At 42.1% G+C, this 16,422-nt stretch overlaps 2 protein-coding genes across 2 annotated transcripts in view; one reads left to right on the forward strand and one right to left on the reverse strand.

The window, feature by feature from the left end:
• SLC4A9 (solute carrier family 4 member 9) overlaps positions 1–16,422 on the reverse strand; it is a 105,169-nt gene that overhangs the window by 78,774 nt on the left and 9,973 nt on the right. The gene's annotated exons all lie outside the window — the stretch shown is intronic.
• Positions 1–16,422, forward strand: part of LOC138792706 (RUN and FYVE domain-containing protein 1-like) — a 51,190-nt gene that overhangs the window by 17,426 nt on the left and 17,342 nt on the right. Inside the window, exons 5-11 of the mRNA XM_069970430.1 lie at positions 238–299; positions 5,627–5,692; positions 7,901–7,970; positions 10,893–10,994; positions 11,824–11,940; positions 15,396–15,563; positions 16,239–16,336. Coding sequence (XP_069826531.1) covers positions 238–299; positions 5,627–5,692; positions 7,901–7,970; positions 10,893–10,994; positions 11,824–11,940; positions 15,396–15,563; positions 16,239–16,336 — 683 coding nt within the window. The remainder of the gene's footprint in view (positions 1–237; positions 300–5,626; positions 5,693–7,900; positions 7,971–10,892; positions 10,995–11,823; positions 11,941–15,395; positions 15,564–16,238; positions 16,337–16,422) is intronic.

The following is a 16,422-nucleotide window of genomic DNA, read 5'->3' on the forward strand; positions in this document are numbered from 1 at the left end:
TAATACATGTTCAGCATTTTAGGACAACTCGTAGCCAAGTCCCTTTCTATGCGCATTTCAGCACTGTCACAAGACATGTATGACATTTTTTTCATGCATCTTTTCTTCTGGGCTTACTTTTTTATTTACAAAGGTTTCAAAGCTTTTTATTTTGTATTTCAAATTACTTTGCGTTTTATACGTTTGTGTTATTTTAATTTGTACTTTTTTGTTTTATTTGATTTCTTTGCTGTTTAGGTGGGCATCATTGACTTTTCTTTCTGTCTCAAGGATATACAGCAAAATGATAGTGAAAAAAAGTATGTATTACAATTGACTTTCTTTTCCATGACTAGTTTTGCTTGAAAATGTTGTATTAACATTTATTTTTAAAAACTAGAGATTAAGGGGTTGTAGTACTGATAGTTTTTATGATATTCACTTTTCCAGCATCCCACTAGGTCAGGGGTGGGGAACCTCCGGCCCGCGGGCCGCATCCGGCCCCTGACAGCCTCCGGATGTGGCCCGCGGCTCCCCTGTGACATGCGCCGCTCTGGAGGAGAAGGAGCCGACACACACGGCATCCTCCTGTGTCTGTGACAGCTGCCAGGAGGATGCTGTGAGTGCCGGCTCCTTCCCCTCAGAGCGGTGCACATCTTCTGACTCCTGCCCTCCTGTGACGTGCGCCGCGCTGGTGAGGCAGGAGCTGGCACAGACACAGGAAGATGTGTTGTATGCCGGCTCCTGCCTCACCAGCGCGGCGCAGAGCGGCGCACGTCTTCTGACTCCTGCGGGCCGCGCGCGATGACGTCATTTCATCGCGCGCCGCCTGCAGGAGAACATCGGCACAGAAGAGAGGAGGGAGAAGAGGACCTGGACAGCGTGGGAGCGGAGGAAAGGTGAGTGGGATGTTTATTTTTTCATTAGGGGCAGACACTGGGGGTTAACTAGGCCACCAGGGACATGACTGGGGGGGGGGGTTAACTAGGCTACCAGGGACATGACTGGGGGGTTAACTAGGCTACCAGGGACATGACTGGGGGGGTTAACTAGGCCACCAGGGACATGACTGAGGAGTTAACTAGGCCACCAGGGACATGACTGAGGAGTTAACTAGGCCACCAGGGACATGACTGAGGAGTTAACTAGGCTACCAGGGACATGACTGGGGGGGTTAACTAGGCCACCAGGGACATGACTGAAGAGTTAACTAGGCTACCAGGGACATGACTGGGGGGGTTAACTAGGCCACGATGGACATGACTGAGGAGTTAACTAGGCTACCAGGGACATGACTGGGGGGGTTAACTAGGCCACCAGGGACATGGCTGGGGGGTTAACTAGGCTACCAGGGGCATCACTAAGGATTCAAATCAGGTACAAGGGGCATCACAGAGGGTTAACTACAATAGCAGGGGCATTAGGGGAACAATACTTTGCCTTGTTCGGGTGCTGCAAACCCCCGCTACTAACTGCCGCGCACGGTATAACATTGAGTGCGGCCCTCGAATGATTTTATTAAGGCCCGACCGGCCCTCGACATGGAAAAGGTTCCCCACCCCTGCACTAGGTAATGGGGTTTAAGCACTCCCTCTTCCTTCCAAGATCATTGTATACATGGGAAACTATGCCCACATGTGATGTTGCCACAACATGGGAGACATAGCACAGTTAGGCTGGGTTCACACTGTGTTTTTGCAATTAGTTTTTAATTAGTTACTTTTAACGGACACAAAAACATAGTCAACACTACTTTTGTGTCCGTAAAAAAAAAAAAAAAAAAAAAAAACTTTTATAATGGCAGTCAATGGAAAAAACGGATCCAAACAGATGACACACAATTGCATCCGTTTTTTCCATAAAACTTATACGTTAAATGGATTGCAAAAACGCATTGTGAACCCAGCCTTACTGAACATCGCATGCGGCATGGTTTTAACCGCATTCAATGATTGAGACTTAAACTTCCAAGACATGGAATAGCAGGAGCTAAGCACTGAGTAGCAAAATTCTTCAGCAGTCTTCTGCTTCCCAGACAAACTCTTTAATCTATATTGTACATCCATTCTACAAAATACTATATATGATACGTTACTATATGCACTGTACCCACAAATTTAGTCAAGGGACTTAAGGTTAGGAAGGTAAGTATGTATGTGTTTGCTTTTTTGTGAATAAATACTGTACATGCAAATGTTTCTAAACTTTCTCACTTGGCTGTTAATTTACGATTTATTGAAAACTGTTTACACAGTCTACAATCCTCATGTTACATACAGTAGTTGAAAAAAGACACATGTCCATCAAGTTCAACCAATTTTGTTCCCCAAAGGTTACAATTGTGGCTGGTGTCTTAGGAGATAGTGGCTGCTTTTGTAATTTTAGATTTGTCTTTTTATTTGTGAAATAAAACTTAAGGGTACGTTCACACGTACAGGATCCTCAGCAGATTTGAAGCTAATATGGGAAGCCGATGATCCAGTTATCTGGTAAAATGAATATCTTTATCCCAAATCCAAGTTAAAATACAGGCAATTCACACCATAATGCAGCACACCACAGGGGTACACGTGAGGCATTTCAAGCACAACTGCACTGTGATCAAGGATTTGGGATAAAGATATTCATTTTACCAGATTGCTGGATCATCTGTTTACCATATCGGACTGCCACGCACAAGTCAAGCGCGGATCCGTGAGCCGGCTTTCTCATTTTGCTACAGGTATCAGTGTAACTGAACACAGCATGAAATCTGCACCATCAAATCTACTGCGGATCCTGAATATGTGAACTGTAAAAGTGCTGCTGTCTTAAGACATTTAAGAATACCCAAAAAGGGTAAGACTAGGGATGGTCCGAACTGAGTTCGGTTCGGGTTCGTACGAACCCGAACCCTTGGTAATGATCCCCGCTGTCTGCCCGCTCCGTGGAGCGGGCGGATCCAGCGGGAGGACCGCCTGGAAAACTGGGATACAGCCATAGCCATAGGCTTTATCCCAGTTTTCCAGGCGTTACTCCCACTGTATCCGCAGGAATCTGCTGCCGAGCGTTCGGGTTCATACGAACCCGAACCTCGGCAGGTTCGGACCATCCCTATGTAAGACTAATGTTTAAAGGGAGTACATTAGAAATCCTAACACCAGTACCCACCATGTGATTTAAATGATACATTTTTTTTTTAGTTCACATGAAGGCTGCTCTTGTATGCATTAGGAGGTGCAGCTTTAGGCACCTTCCACTCATCTGTGCATTCTGTCTGCATTTGCAGACCTGCAAATGTGAACAGAATGTTGTCCCATTTATTTTTATGGCCCCTTACTTTCACGTATGTATTAGGCAAGTGTGTTAGGGCTGTTAACTGTGCAAAAAACAAACAATCTGTGCAAGCTATAGTGTGGACGTAACTGCTGATGGTTGCAGCTGCACATCCATAGTCTTGTCCGTAGCTGCAGGTCCACAGCTACAGGTGGGACTACAGATGTTTGAAATTGGACCTTATGCCCCTTTCGCACATCTGTATATTATTGTCTGCAAGTATGGATCTGTAATTGTGGACAGTATTGCACCCGTTACTTAATATGGCCACCTGCACACGTTAGTATTTGTTACTCATCCATATTGGAGCTGTGATTCATGGGTCTGAGCCAACTGCGGATAGCTTATGGATTGACGTTTGTAAGCATCCACAATTTGCAGGTAGTTGTCTGCCTTTTCCCTCTCTTTCAGACATTTTGCGTCTTTTTGCAGATCCGCACAATACACGGATGTGTTGCAGATAATGTTTTTAACACGGACATAATGTTGCAGATAACGGACCTGGACAGATAAAAACACTGATGCGTGAAGGGGGCCTTTAGGTATGTGCACACTAAGGGATCCGAGCAGATCACCGCCATGGATTCCGCAGGTCATCCCCGGTCGCGCGTGTCTGCGCCTGTGCCATAGACTCCATTCTATGGTCAGGCAGTTTCCACTATCCACCCAAAGAATAAACAGGTTTATTCTTTGGGCGGACGGCAGAATCTGTCTGACCATAGAAAGGAGTCTATGGCACGGGTGCAGACGCATGTGACTGGGGATGACCTGCGGAATCCATGGCGGGTGATCAGCACCTATTCTTTAGTTTGCACATACCCTTAAGCAACATGAAGTTCATGTGCTGGCTGCAATAGGGTCTGTTTCCAGTAGTCTTTCTTTCACTCTGAGACATAGTGTCTGTTCAGAGAACCTTGACATCAGGGGTGGGGAACCTCCGGCCCCTGAGACCTCCCGATGCGGCCCGCAGCTCCCCTGTGATGCGCGCCGCTCTGGAGGAGGAAGGAGCCGGCATACACAGCATCCTCCGGTGTCTGTGACAGCTGCCGGATACAGGAGGATGCGGTCTGTGCCGGCTTCTTCCCCAGCAGAGCGGCGCGTGTCTTCAGTCTCCTGCGGGCCGCAGTCATTTCATCGCGCGCCGCCTGCAGGAGAAAGACCAGCACAGAGGACCTGGGACAGAAGAGGACATGGGCAGCGTGGGAACGAAGGTAAGGTGAGTGGGATGTTTATTTTTTTTATTTGGGGGTTAACTAGGCCACCAGGGACATGCCTGATGGGGGTTAACTAGGCCACCAGGGATATGCCTGATGGGGGTTAACTAGGCCACCAGGGACATGCCTGATGGGGGTTAACTAGGCCACCATGGACATGCCTGATGGGGGTTAACTAGGCCACCAGGGACATGCCTGATGGGGGTTAACTAGGCCACCAGGGACATGCCTGATGGGGGTTAACTAGGCCACCAGGGACATGCCTGATGGGGGTTAACTAGGCCACCAGGGACATGCCTGATGGGGGTTAACTAGGCCACCAGGGACATGCCTGATGGGGGTTAACTAGGCCACCAGGGACATGCCTGATGGGGGTTAACTAGGCCACCAGGGACATGCCTGATGGGGGTTAACTAGGCCACCAGGGACATGCCTGATGGGGGTTAACTAGGCCACCAGGGACATGCCTGATGGGGGTTAACTAGGCCACCAGGGACATGCCTGATGGGGGTTAACTAGGCCACCAGGGACATGCCTGATGGGGGTTAATTAGGCCACCAGGGACATGCCTGATGGGGGTTAACTAGGCCACCTGGGACATGCCTGATGGGGGTTAACTAGGCCACCAGGGACATGACTGATGGGGGTTAACTAGGCCTACCAGAGGCATCACTGGGGGGGTTAACTAGGCCACCAGGGACATGACTTGGGGGTTAACTAGACTACAAGGGGCATCACTGGGGGTTAACTACAATAGCAGGGGAACTAGGGGAACAATACTTTGCCTTGCCCTGGGTGCTGCAAACCCACGCTACTAACTGCCGCACACGGTATGCGGCCCTCGAATGATTTTATTAATGCCCGACCGGCCCTCGACATGGAAAAGGTTCCCCACCCCTGCTTTACATGAAGGCAAGCGAAGCATTGCTAGAAAAGAGTCACTGCTGCCTCCGCTTGGCCACCTGTGTCTGCTTCCACAAGAAATATGGGGAAGTTCTCTGAACACAAACAAGCGCTTTTGCTTGCCATTTCAGTCACCTTTATTCCTGGTCATGTCAGAGGATCAACAGTACACTGCTGTTTTGTTTACTATGTTTTTTGTTTTGTTTTTTTCACAGATCAGATGAAATTACTACAGTTCTTGATCAAAAGCATTATGTTGAAGAACTAAACAGACACTTGAGGTAGGATTCATTTGTAGTAATAATACAAACTACTTTTCAGATTTCAGTCTTGGTTCTTGAACTATGTCTGATATGGTTCAGTAACATATATAACCCATTCATAAGAGCAGTTGTGTTTGGTCCTTTATGCCTGAGCAACATTTTAACCTTTCAAAGGGAATGCGACGTTGTATTGTTTTGTTGGTATTTTTTTGTTTTTGCTAGACACATTGGGATTTCAAATTTTTTAATGCGACTCGATACCCACAATCTGCCCCACAATCTTGACCGCTTGTACCTTGTCCTGGGGTCCGTTCGGCAGGTGATGCAGTTATTGTCCAAAAAAAACATCTTTTAAACTTGCAGTCCTGTGTCAAATTGGCGTGGGCTAGAGTGTCTGTGCCCTAACATTGTACCACCTCTCTGTCCCTCCCCCCCACTGTCCTCATCATTAGGAAGGCCCCTGGGCAGGTTTTTTTTTTTCTATTCATCAGAAAACTGTACAGGTGCCTTGACAATCCAACACATGTGCAGTGTTCTTACAGGTGATGAATAGGAGACAATCTGCCTGGGGCAGACAGAGGGAGAGACAGAGGGCTGGTGCAAGCCTAATGCACAGGAATTCTAGCCACTCCAATTTGACACAGGGCTGCAAGTATAAAAGTAGTTTTTTAGGACAATAATGTTTGATTAAAAGCAGCTATCTGAGCGATTTGTGGGGGCAGATTGAGGGTACAGAGTCACTTTAAAATTGGGATGGATATCATCAATTCATTTTGGATAGCAAGTCTTTTAGGGTAAAATGGTCAGAAATCTGAAAAACAAATACAGTTTTTCTGGATTCTTTCATGCTATGGTTTAAGGCAGTTAAGTCGATAAATAATATTTGCACCACAACGTACATGGAATGTCTGAGCAACACAACATGCAAAACACATTCATGTTATGCAGGATGTCTGTTGGCACAGGTCAGCAGGGAACACATACTATGTATGGTTAAGGGCTCGGCCACACTAGCGTTTTTCTTTGTTTCTAACGGATCCGTCTATATTAATTAAACGGATGAGCATAAACTGATGAGCAGACTGATGCAAACTGATTGCAAAATGTTCATCTTTTTTAATGGTCCGTTTGTATTTTGGCTTAAAAAAACTGACTTGTGATTTGATTTGTACATCAGTTTGCATCAGTCAGCATCTGTTTTTCTATCCATTTATTTTTCTTCTTTGGTTTCTTGCTGCTTCTGCGCATGCTCAGTGCAAAAACGGATGAAAAAAAACGGATGTGAACGGAAAAACCTTCCGTTTTAGATCTGTCCTCATTGACTACAATGTAAAAAAAAAAACGGACGTGCACTTTCCGTTCGTGATCCGTTTTTTTAAGCGGAAAGAAAAATACTGCAAACACTTTTTTCTTCCGTTCAAAAAAACGGATCTTGAACGGATTGCATGGAAACGGAGCACAATTAGGGCAAACGGAGCACACTAAAATAGCATGGGAATCTATGGGGATTTTAACGGATCCGATAGTTTCCGTTTTGCTTACTCTAAAACTGAAAAGTTTGACGGAATGGTGCCGGATGGTCAAACGCTAATGTGAACGTAGCCTAACACTTGACTGGTATGAAATGTCAAGTTTGCTTTATGTACATGTAAAACTGTCTAAATCGTAAAGTGTAAACTTAAACTGTAGACAGTCTATGGATGCACCAGTGCAAGTTTAGACAAAATACAGATTTTTGAGCTATGTCTCTTTCACAGAGGCCGCATTCCTTGGTTGGATGGGTCAGAAAAGTGTTCAAAACACAGAATAAATGTTGTGCAGGTCATGTAAGCAAGTTTCTGGGCCCCATTATGCCAGAATTCTGGCATGTTTGCAATAGTAAATGTGCTCCAGTGTGTGTAATTTGTGTGAGATTCTTCCAGAACGTTTATGGATTACATGAGCCTTTGACATTGGTTCCGTTTATCACACTATAAAAGTACATGTTCTTGGTGTGTTTTTTTTTTTTTAAATAATAAAAAAAAAGCTTGTATAACTTATAGCGCCTATATAATTTTATAGATTCTATTTTCAATTTAACAATTGTTTTTTTTTCCACAATCATAATAATCCGAAGAAGAAAGGTAATATTTTATCAATACAATTTGGGGAATGCTGTAGAGATCTATGGATTCTAAGCTGCATCTCAGAGGTTAAAAAGAGAGTTTTACTGTTGCTATTTTTTAGTTGCACTGTTGGAGATCTTCAATCAAAAATCGAGCTATTGGAGAAGACAAATTCAAAGTTAAATGAAGAGGTTTGTATTTTATTTTCCTGGATTTCTAAGATTCGTCTGCCTTGGATGACAGTCAGTGCATTTGTTAAATTTAAAAACAATTCAGTTGTTAGAAAAAAACAAAACAACCTTTTGATGTGTTGTGAGTGTTAAGATCTACACAGATCTCTATAGAACAATTCAGGCTTAGTGCCATACTCTCCAGCTAGCCGTGATCTCCATTCTTTAGCACAAATCTTTAAGTTATACTATATTTTTTTTCTCTTCTCTTAAAGGGGTAGTGCGGCGCTAAGAAATTATTCACAAAATAACACACATTACAAAGTTATATAACTTTGTAATGTATGTTATGTATGTGAATCGCCCCCTTCCCCGTGTTCCCCCACCCCCACACGTGGACCCGGAAGTGTAGTGTACCATACATACCTGACGCACGCCGTCCCCGATCTTCTGTCAACAACTTAATTTTCGGGAGGCCGGCCGAATCGCTGCAGCCGTCCCTGATGCCGGCCCCCCTCCGCCGCGTGATCATTTGCTCAGCCGCGATTTGCTTAGCACAGTTATGCTCAGCCAATCGTGGCTGAGCAGCCGATGACGCGGCGGAGGGGCAGCCGGCATCAGGAACGGCTGCAGTGATTCGGCCGGCCTCCCGAAGATTACGTGGTTGACAGTAGATTGGAGACGGGGACGACGCGCGTAAGGTATGTATGGTACACTACACTTCCGGGTCCACGTGCGGGGGTGGGGGAACACGGGGAAGGGGGCGATTCACATACATAACATACATTACAAAGTTGTATAACTTTGTAATATGTGTTATTTTGTGAATAATTTCTTAGCGCCGCACTACCCCTTTAATGTCCAAAGTAGGGCTGTGCAATATGGACTTCTGTAGTATAGCTTTCCATCTCCTCTAGTTTAACATGCTTCACTAACAGATTTTCTTCTTTACAGTGTTGTGAGTGAACACATGACGGCCAATGCATTCAGCACAGGGGCCTCTGTTATAAAGCTCCTGTTACTATGAGTACTGCTCAAGCTGACTTTTTTATATATATGTGCTCAGTTTCTGAAAATAGATCTCTTCATAAGATGACTATTATTAGTGCTGAGCTTTCACTGCTGGACTTTGTTGCTCCCATTTTATCTTAAACCTATTATTTTTTTTAAATATATGTATCATCCATAGGATTACTGTGAAAAATGTTAATGGTAACCCGTGTGTGTATATGTGTCAATATACTCATACGATCTTGCTGTTAACCATATTAAAGGGGTTTTACGTACTTTCTCCTCCACAGACCACTGAGGCCAGTCCTGTGGAGAGTGTATGGGTTAGTGGAAGGGTAATGTGGGACAGAGAATAAACAGGGTGAGAAATGTAATTTTTTTTTTGTTCTGCCAGAAAATCCCTTTGATAGTCCAAGAAATGCAAAAAAATTAACAGAGAAAATTAAAGAAGAAGTCCAGCGAAAGTATTGTATTGCCCCCCCCCCAAAAGTTATACAAATTACCAATATACACTTATTACGGGGAATGCTTATAAAGTGCTTTTTCACTGCACTTACTACTGCATCAAGGCTTCACTTCCTGGATAAAATGGTGATGTCAGTACCCGACTCCAAGAGCTGTGTGGGCTGTGGCTGCTGGAGAGGATGATGGCAGGGGGACACTGAGGGACACAGGGCACTGGAGAGACACTGAGCATCACTCTGCCATCATCCTCTCTAGCAGCCACAGCCCGCACAGCTCTGGGAGTTAAGTCGTGACATCACCATTTTATCCAGGAAGTGAAGCCTTGATGCAGTAGTAAGTGCAGGGGAAAAAAAAGCACTTTATAACCATTTCCCGTAATAAGTGTATATTGGTGATTTGTATAACTTTTTTTTTTTGGGGGGGGGGGGGGGCAATACAATACTTTAATAAAAAAATTTCCGGACTTCTCCTTTAAGGTTTTCATGATGTGCTGCTTGATGTGACAACACCAGTGGATCCTAGATTATTTTTTAAAAGAGTTCCAATAGGTTCTAAACTATTCGTGAGGTCGTGATAGAATTCTCTCATCAGTATGATACACGATATAATACTACAAAAAGGGGTCTGTGAGGCCTTGTGCACACTAAGGTTTAAACAGGCTTAAAACAGCTTATAATTGTGCCTCTGTTCTGCACATTGCGGCTTTCTCTGTGCCACGGTCAGCGTAAGGGAATCAGCCCTGAAACTTCCATCAATTTCAGTGGGAGGGTGTGTGGTTTCCTGACTGAAGTCATTGGGAGTGGGAGGATTTTAAAGTGTCACTGCATGTGACAGGAAATTGGTGCGGCTTCCATGTCAAAAAAACACCCGGGTTTTGATTGTGTAAAGATACCCTTACAGTTCTAGGCTATGTTCACACTGCGTATGTTTCCGGCCATAGTGCGAACCGCGAATATACGTACGTAGTTTTGAGGTTGATGCGCTCGCTTGAAAGTATATGATATACGCCCACACAATGCACACTACGTATAAGCTTAAGGCCGGATCGTATACGGCGCCGTGAAAAATTAACAAGGCCATTGTTTGAGGACGGAAATGTTGAAACTCACAGCCGTGGATTTCCATGCGGTCTCGTACGAAGTACTTATTTCAGCCAAATTGAACTTGATTTTTCGGTCCAAAAGGTTCTGTGTGGTTAACGGGGCTGGGCGAAGATTTCCAAGTAACAGACCTGTTTCAGATTGCTTCGAAACAAGTTAGGGAATCATAACTCTACTATGGACGTATGTTCGCGGTTCGTACGCATCCGGCCGCATGTCTATTTTTTCCACGCCCGTAGTTTCAGCCGCACTTGTATGGCGGCGTACGAAATGCGGCCGGACTCATACGCAGTGTGAACATAGCCCTAATGTGTATAAGGAGTGACGTGTTTCTAATTTTTTTTTTTTTTATCTGATCCTTTAATAGCTTGTGGCTGCAAAAGATCGTATTGTGTCCCTGCAGGACGAACATAATCAGTTATTACAAGAGAGCACACGCATTCAAAAGAAAAGTGAAAGACATTTAGAGGTATGATATTAAAAGCCTCACAATGTGTTTTTTGTTTTTATGGTTGAAATACATTGATTACATTGATTACAAGTTTCAATTTGTGGGCATTGCCTGTAGGCCCCATTCATAGGTTGTAATTTCAAGTGTGAATACTGTTCCTAATCTGCATCCTGTTATCCTCAGTAGGAAAATCCAGGTACAGAAAAAAAGGGACATTGCTTATTGACCAGTTTCTGCACAGAAACCACATTGGGTTACCAATTATGTTACCAATTATATCGGGATAATATTAACTCCCCTCTGCCCGTGCCTCTCCTGCACTGGATGGTCGATTCGGGACACCCGCCAGGCTCTGCGATCTTCTCTCAGCCAACGGCACGACCTGGTTGATTGACTGCCCGCTCAGCCAGTTACTGAGGCGGAACAATCCATCAGCTGAGAATGCATTTTCCCCCTCGTCGTGACATCAGGACTCTGGGGAAAATGCCTTCCAACTGGGGTCCCTGGTCGAAAGTAGCTGTGCAGGTATGTGGAGTTAGGATTCTATATTAAGTTTCCCCCCTGCCTGCTGCAAAAAAAAAAAAAATGGCATGTCACTACTCTGAGCGGAGAGCGGCAGCAGCGGAGGAGCGCATGCTCTCCCATAGACTGACGTCGACACAATGAGACAGGCGGGATTCCGCATAATTTACATAATGAACATACCCTTAAGTTGGACTAAAGGGGGTGAAGAAAAGAGGCATTCATCTTAGAACAAGTTATATTACAAACTTTATTATCTTTGCATGCACTGTTGATTTAAAGAGTAGTAATTATAAACTCTTTTTGTAATCTGTGTTATTTTCAGGTAAATATGCAGGATACAAAGGTTGAGTTGGAAACTTACAAACAATCCCGCCAAGGACTAGATGAAATGTATAATGAAACCTGGAAGCAACTGACTGTAGAAAAACAAGTTAGACTGGTATGCAATTTTTTAATATTGATGTGTAAATATATAACTTCATATATAAATATATATCAGAGTAAAATCCCTCCCCTGAGCTTTACCAGACACAGTGGGTACACACTGCTATGGTATTTACTAAGCATAGGGAAGTGAGTTTAGAAGGTACTTGCAGGTCAGGAACTGCACACTTACTATGCTGTGAGCACAGATGCCTGTGTTATCTACACACTGAAAGTTATACTTTACAGAAGTCTGTGTGAAGGAATTGGCAGCTCACTGAGCAGATAACAGATATTCTGTATGCACCGCACAGTACATGCTGCTTCCATGACACTGCACTACACTATATATTAAAGTAGTTGTCTTACTTCTAAAAAAAACAAACCATATATATATATATATATATATATATATATATATATATATATATATAATACATCCTCCTTAACATATGTAGAAATGGGCCTTATCCAAAGGATTTGTGTATCCGCATTACCTCCTTTGTACGGGCAAAGTATCCCAATGTGGATTCCAAGCCCTTGGGCTGGGCAGGACCTACAGGACAACTAATAATGTATAAATCATCTTCTTCTGCTAAGATATATTACAGAGTTTCTTATATTTGTTATAGGGAAACACATTATTAAAAAGAAGCACATTATTAAAAATACACACATACAGACACCAGTCGCCTGGGTCTAACTTTTTATATGTTATACAGATCCAGACGACTGGTGTCTTTTTATGCGTTTATTTTTAATAATGCCTTTCTTTATATACTAATAAAAATTATCAGTAAAAGGGGTGACAATATCTCTTCAGATGTCTTTTAAAGTGGCTACTAAACTATGTGCTTAGGCTTTTATAGTGGTTCTGAAATCACCCCTTTGCTGTCTTATGATTGGTTGTGAGAGCCATACATAATGAGCTAGTCTTAGGTCATGTCTGTGACATACCAAAGTTTTGGTTCACTCATCTCTAGAAATAAAGATAGCAGTCACAAAAGCCCACAAGAAGAACTGCACAAGTGAACATTTTCAGAAATGTACGCTTTTAGGCTATGTTCACACAACAGCTTGCAACACTGGCTGTTATTAATTGAATTAATACATTGCATTTACTTTTACAGAATCGCGACACACTGTATACATTCATGCAGGGATTCCTTGCGGCCGCACCAAAAACTGACATGTCAGTTTTGTGCGGCCGCTATTCGTTGAAAAGCGGCCCTCAAGACTGACAAAGCACACAATGTAAACTGCGGCCCCAGTTGCACTTTACATTGTCGGCTATGGTTATTTGGAATGTGGGCACACCGAAATGCTCCCGCATTTCAATGAAAAAGAAATGAAGTTTACTTCACTGGCAACGGCCGTTCTGTGACACACCGGTGTCACAGAATGTCCGGCGTCATACATAGTGGGAACCTGGTCTCAGTGTTACAATGGGTATAGTTCAGTATGTATATATATATATATATATATATATATATATATATATATATATATATATATATATAGTCACTGACATTTAGGAAAAATAAAATATACCTTTTATTTCTTTGTTTAAAATTGTGCCAAGAAAAAATGTATATTTGCAATAGAAAAAACAAAACACACAACTAAACAAAACAAAACAAAAAAGAATGACACATTGTCAAAAATTCATATGTGCATTATTATCTTCACGGCCATCACGTAGCTGTCCATAATCATTAGTGGGGATTACCACTCATTGAGTATCAGCATATAGCGCTGTGTATCTCTGCTGTGTTGTCCCTATATTGCACTTCATACAGTATCTATATTGCACAGGTGGTTATTGCACTTTTATATTCAGTAGTTTCTTATTGCACATAACTCCCACAATATCCTTATTGCACATGTAGTTATTGCACTTCATTATATTTCATTTCAGACTTCTTATTGCACATAACCTCTTTTCATATTGCAACAGTTATCATAGATACAGTGCTTATTCCATCTTAATCACATCTTGCGTTTTATCAATTCTATATTTATAAAAAAATTGAAAAAATGAACGACTTCCCTTTGAAAATTTCTCAAGAGTCCATTCAATCGTGATTATTAAAAGCCCTACGCGTTTCCTCCGCGACAAATCCTCAGGGGCTGGTTGCGCTTTATCTCAGATGGATAGAGTAGTGATTAGCTCTGATGATGGCCATCATCAGAGCTAATCACTACTCTATCCATCTGAGATAAAGCGCAACCAGCCCCTGAGGATTTGTCGCGGAGGAAACGCGTAGGGCTTTTAATAATCACGATTGAATGGACTCTTGAGAAATTTTCAAAGGGAAGTCGTTCATTTTTTCAATTTTTTTATAAATATAGAATTGATAAAACGCAAGATGTGATTAAGATGGAATAAGCACTGTATCTATGATAACTGTTGCAATATGAAAAGAGGTTATGTGCAATAAGAAGTCTGAAATGAAATATAATGAAGTGCAATAACTACATGTGCAATAAGGATATTGTGGGAGTTATGTGCAATAAGAAACTACTGAATATAAAAGTGCAATAACCACCTGTGCAATATAGATACTGTATGAAGTGCAATATAGGGACAACACAGCAGAGATACACAGCGCTATATGCTGATACTCAATGAGTGGTAATCCCCACTAATGATTATGGACAGCTACGTGATGGCCGTGAAGATAATAATGCACATATGAATTTTTGACAATGTGTCATTCTTTTTTGTTTTGTTTTGTTTAGTTGTGTGTTTTGTTTTTTCTATTGCAAATATACATTTTTTCTTGGCACAATTTTAAACAAAGAAATAAAAGGTATATTTTATTTTTCCTAAATGTCAGTGACTATATGAATATCAGGAAAAAGTAATACTAATTGACCAGAGTTCAGTCTTTACATATATATATATATATATATATATATATATATATATATAATCACACACACTGTATAGATAGAGCAAACAGTATAGGAAGTACACTAAACGAACTGTGGGTGCCAGCAGATGAATCTCAGGCCTTGGATCAAGTCAGCTAGCTAGTAAAAAATACTCTGCAGCACTCTGATGGTAATACAAACGTCGGTTTATTCCATATAACAATGTGCAGCAAACGACGTTTCGGTGTCTCCTGTGCCATTTTCAAGTGGCACTTGAAAATGGCATAGGAGACACCAAAACGTTGTGTATTACTTGTGAAGTTTGCTGCACATTGTTATATGAAATAAATCCACATTTGGATTACCATTGGAAAATGGAGTTTTCAAAAGGGGTGTGGCTTTTAAAAGGGGCGTGTCATAATTATCGTTCAATTTATTGTTACCACGGCTACATTTTCGATAAACCGCGATATTGATTAAGGCCATTATCGCCCAGCCCTAAAAGTAGCTGTGCTTTTTTTTTTTTTTTTTTGTTTTTTTTTTTTTTAAATACTGAATATTTCTTAAGTATTGTGATTTGTTATATATTGTTAGGAACTAGAAAAGGAGCTCAATTTGCAACTTGGATTGAAGACTGAAATGGAAATGGCCATGAAACTTCTTGAAAAAGATATTCATGAAAAGCAAGATACACTAGTAATTCTCCGAAAGCAGCTAGATGATGTCAAATCCATTAATCTTCAAATGTGCCAAAAAGTCAAGGTATATGACTTTCCCCCCCCCCCCAGTTATAGTGGTGTAATGCAGCTTTCGTCTGCATATGTGACTTTATGTAGAGCAGGCACTACAGAGCAAGCCTAGCCTATCAGATATTAATGTTTTTATCTGTATATGAACCCTCAGAATTGTACAGTGCTGTGGAATATGTTGGCGCTAAATAAATGTATTTTTAGTACTAGTAGTGACACTGAATTATTGCTATATCTTCTGTAGTGATTCAGTAGTGATGCTGTGTTGTGTAACAGGTGTAGAAGTGGTTATGCTATTAACCAGTATAGTCTGTACAAGTCTAGAATAGTAACTAATGAGTCATAATGACATATTAGTAATGAAACAGGGTAATAAAAATGTAGTAGTAGTGACACACTGGTAATAGTGATACAGCTCCAGGAGCAGGGCAAGTGTTCCAGCTAACAAACCAGCACATCTCTGCGTGTAGAAAAAGGCTGTGCAGGCTTTTAGTGGTGATTCTTTGCTGCCAAATGCAGCAGATAGCCATTGTGTATGGAGTGGAAAGGATTCCTGAACCCACTTTGTACACTTCTAATAGCCCAATGACATACTGAGTTGTCCTGAGTGGTAACCAATGAGAATAGATATGAATTGAATATTTCCAAAAAATAAGTGTTTTTAAACATTTAACTTTCTTTTTAACAGGAGACAGAAATTGCCTTGCAAAATAAGAATGAACAGTTAAGTTTACTGCAAACTAAATCGGACCAAGTAGACTCCACTACAAGAGCATTGGAAGAAAGGTGTGCATTTTTTAGAGACAAGCTAAATACTTAAAGGGTTTATCCAGCTTTACTCTGTTGTAATGAAAAGATTCTGCTTCGGCTGT

This window comes from Dendropsophus ebraccatus, chromosome 1, assembly GCF_027789765.1.
Source record: "Dendropsophus ebraccatus isolate aDenEbr1 chromosome 1, aDenEbr1.pat, whole genome shotgun sequence".
NCBI lineage: Eukaryota > Metazoa > Chordata > Amphibia > Anura > Hylidae > Dendropsophus > Dendropsophus ebraccatus.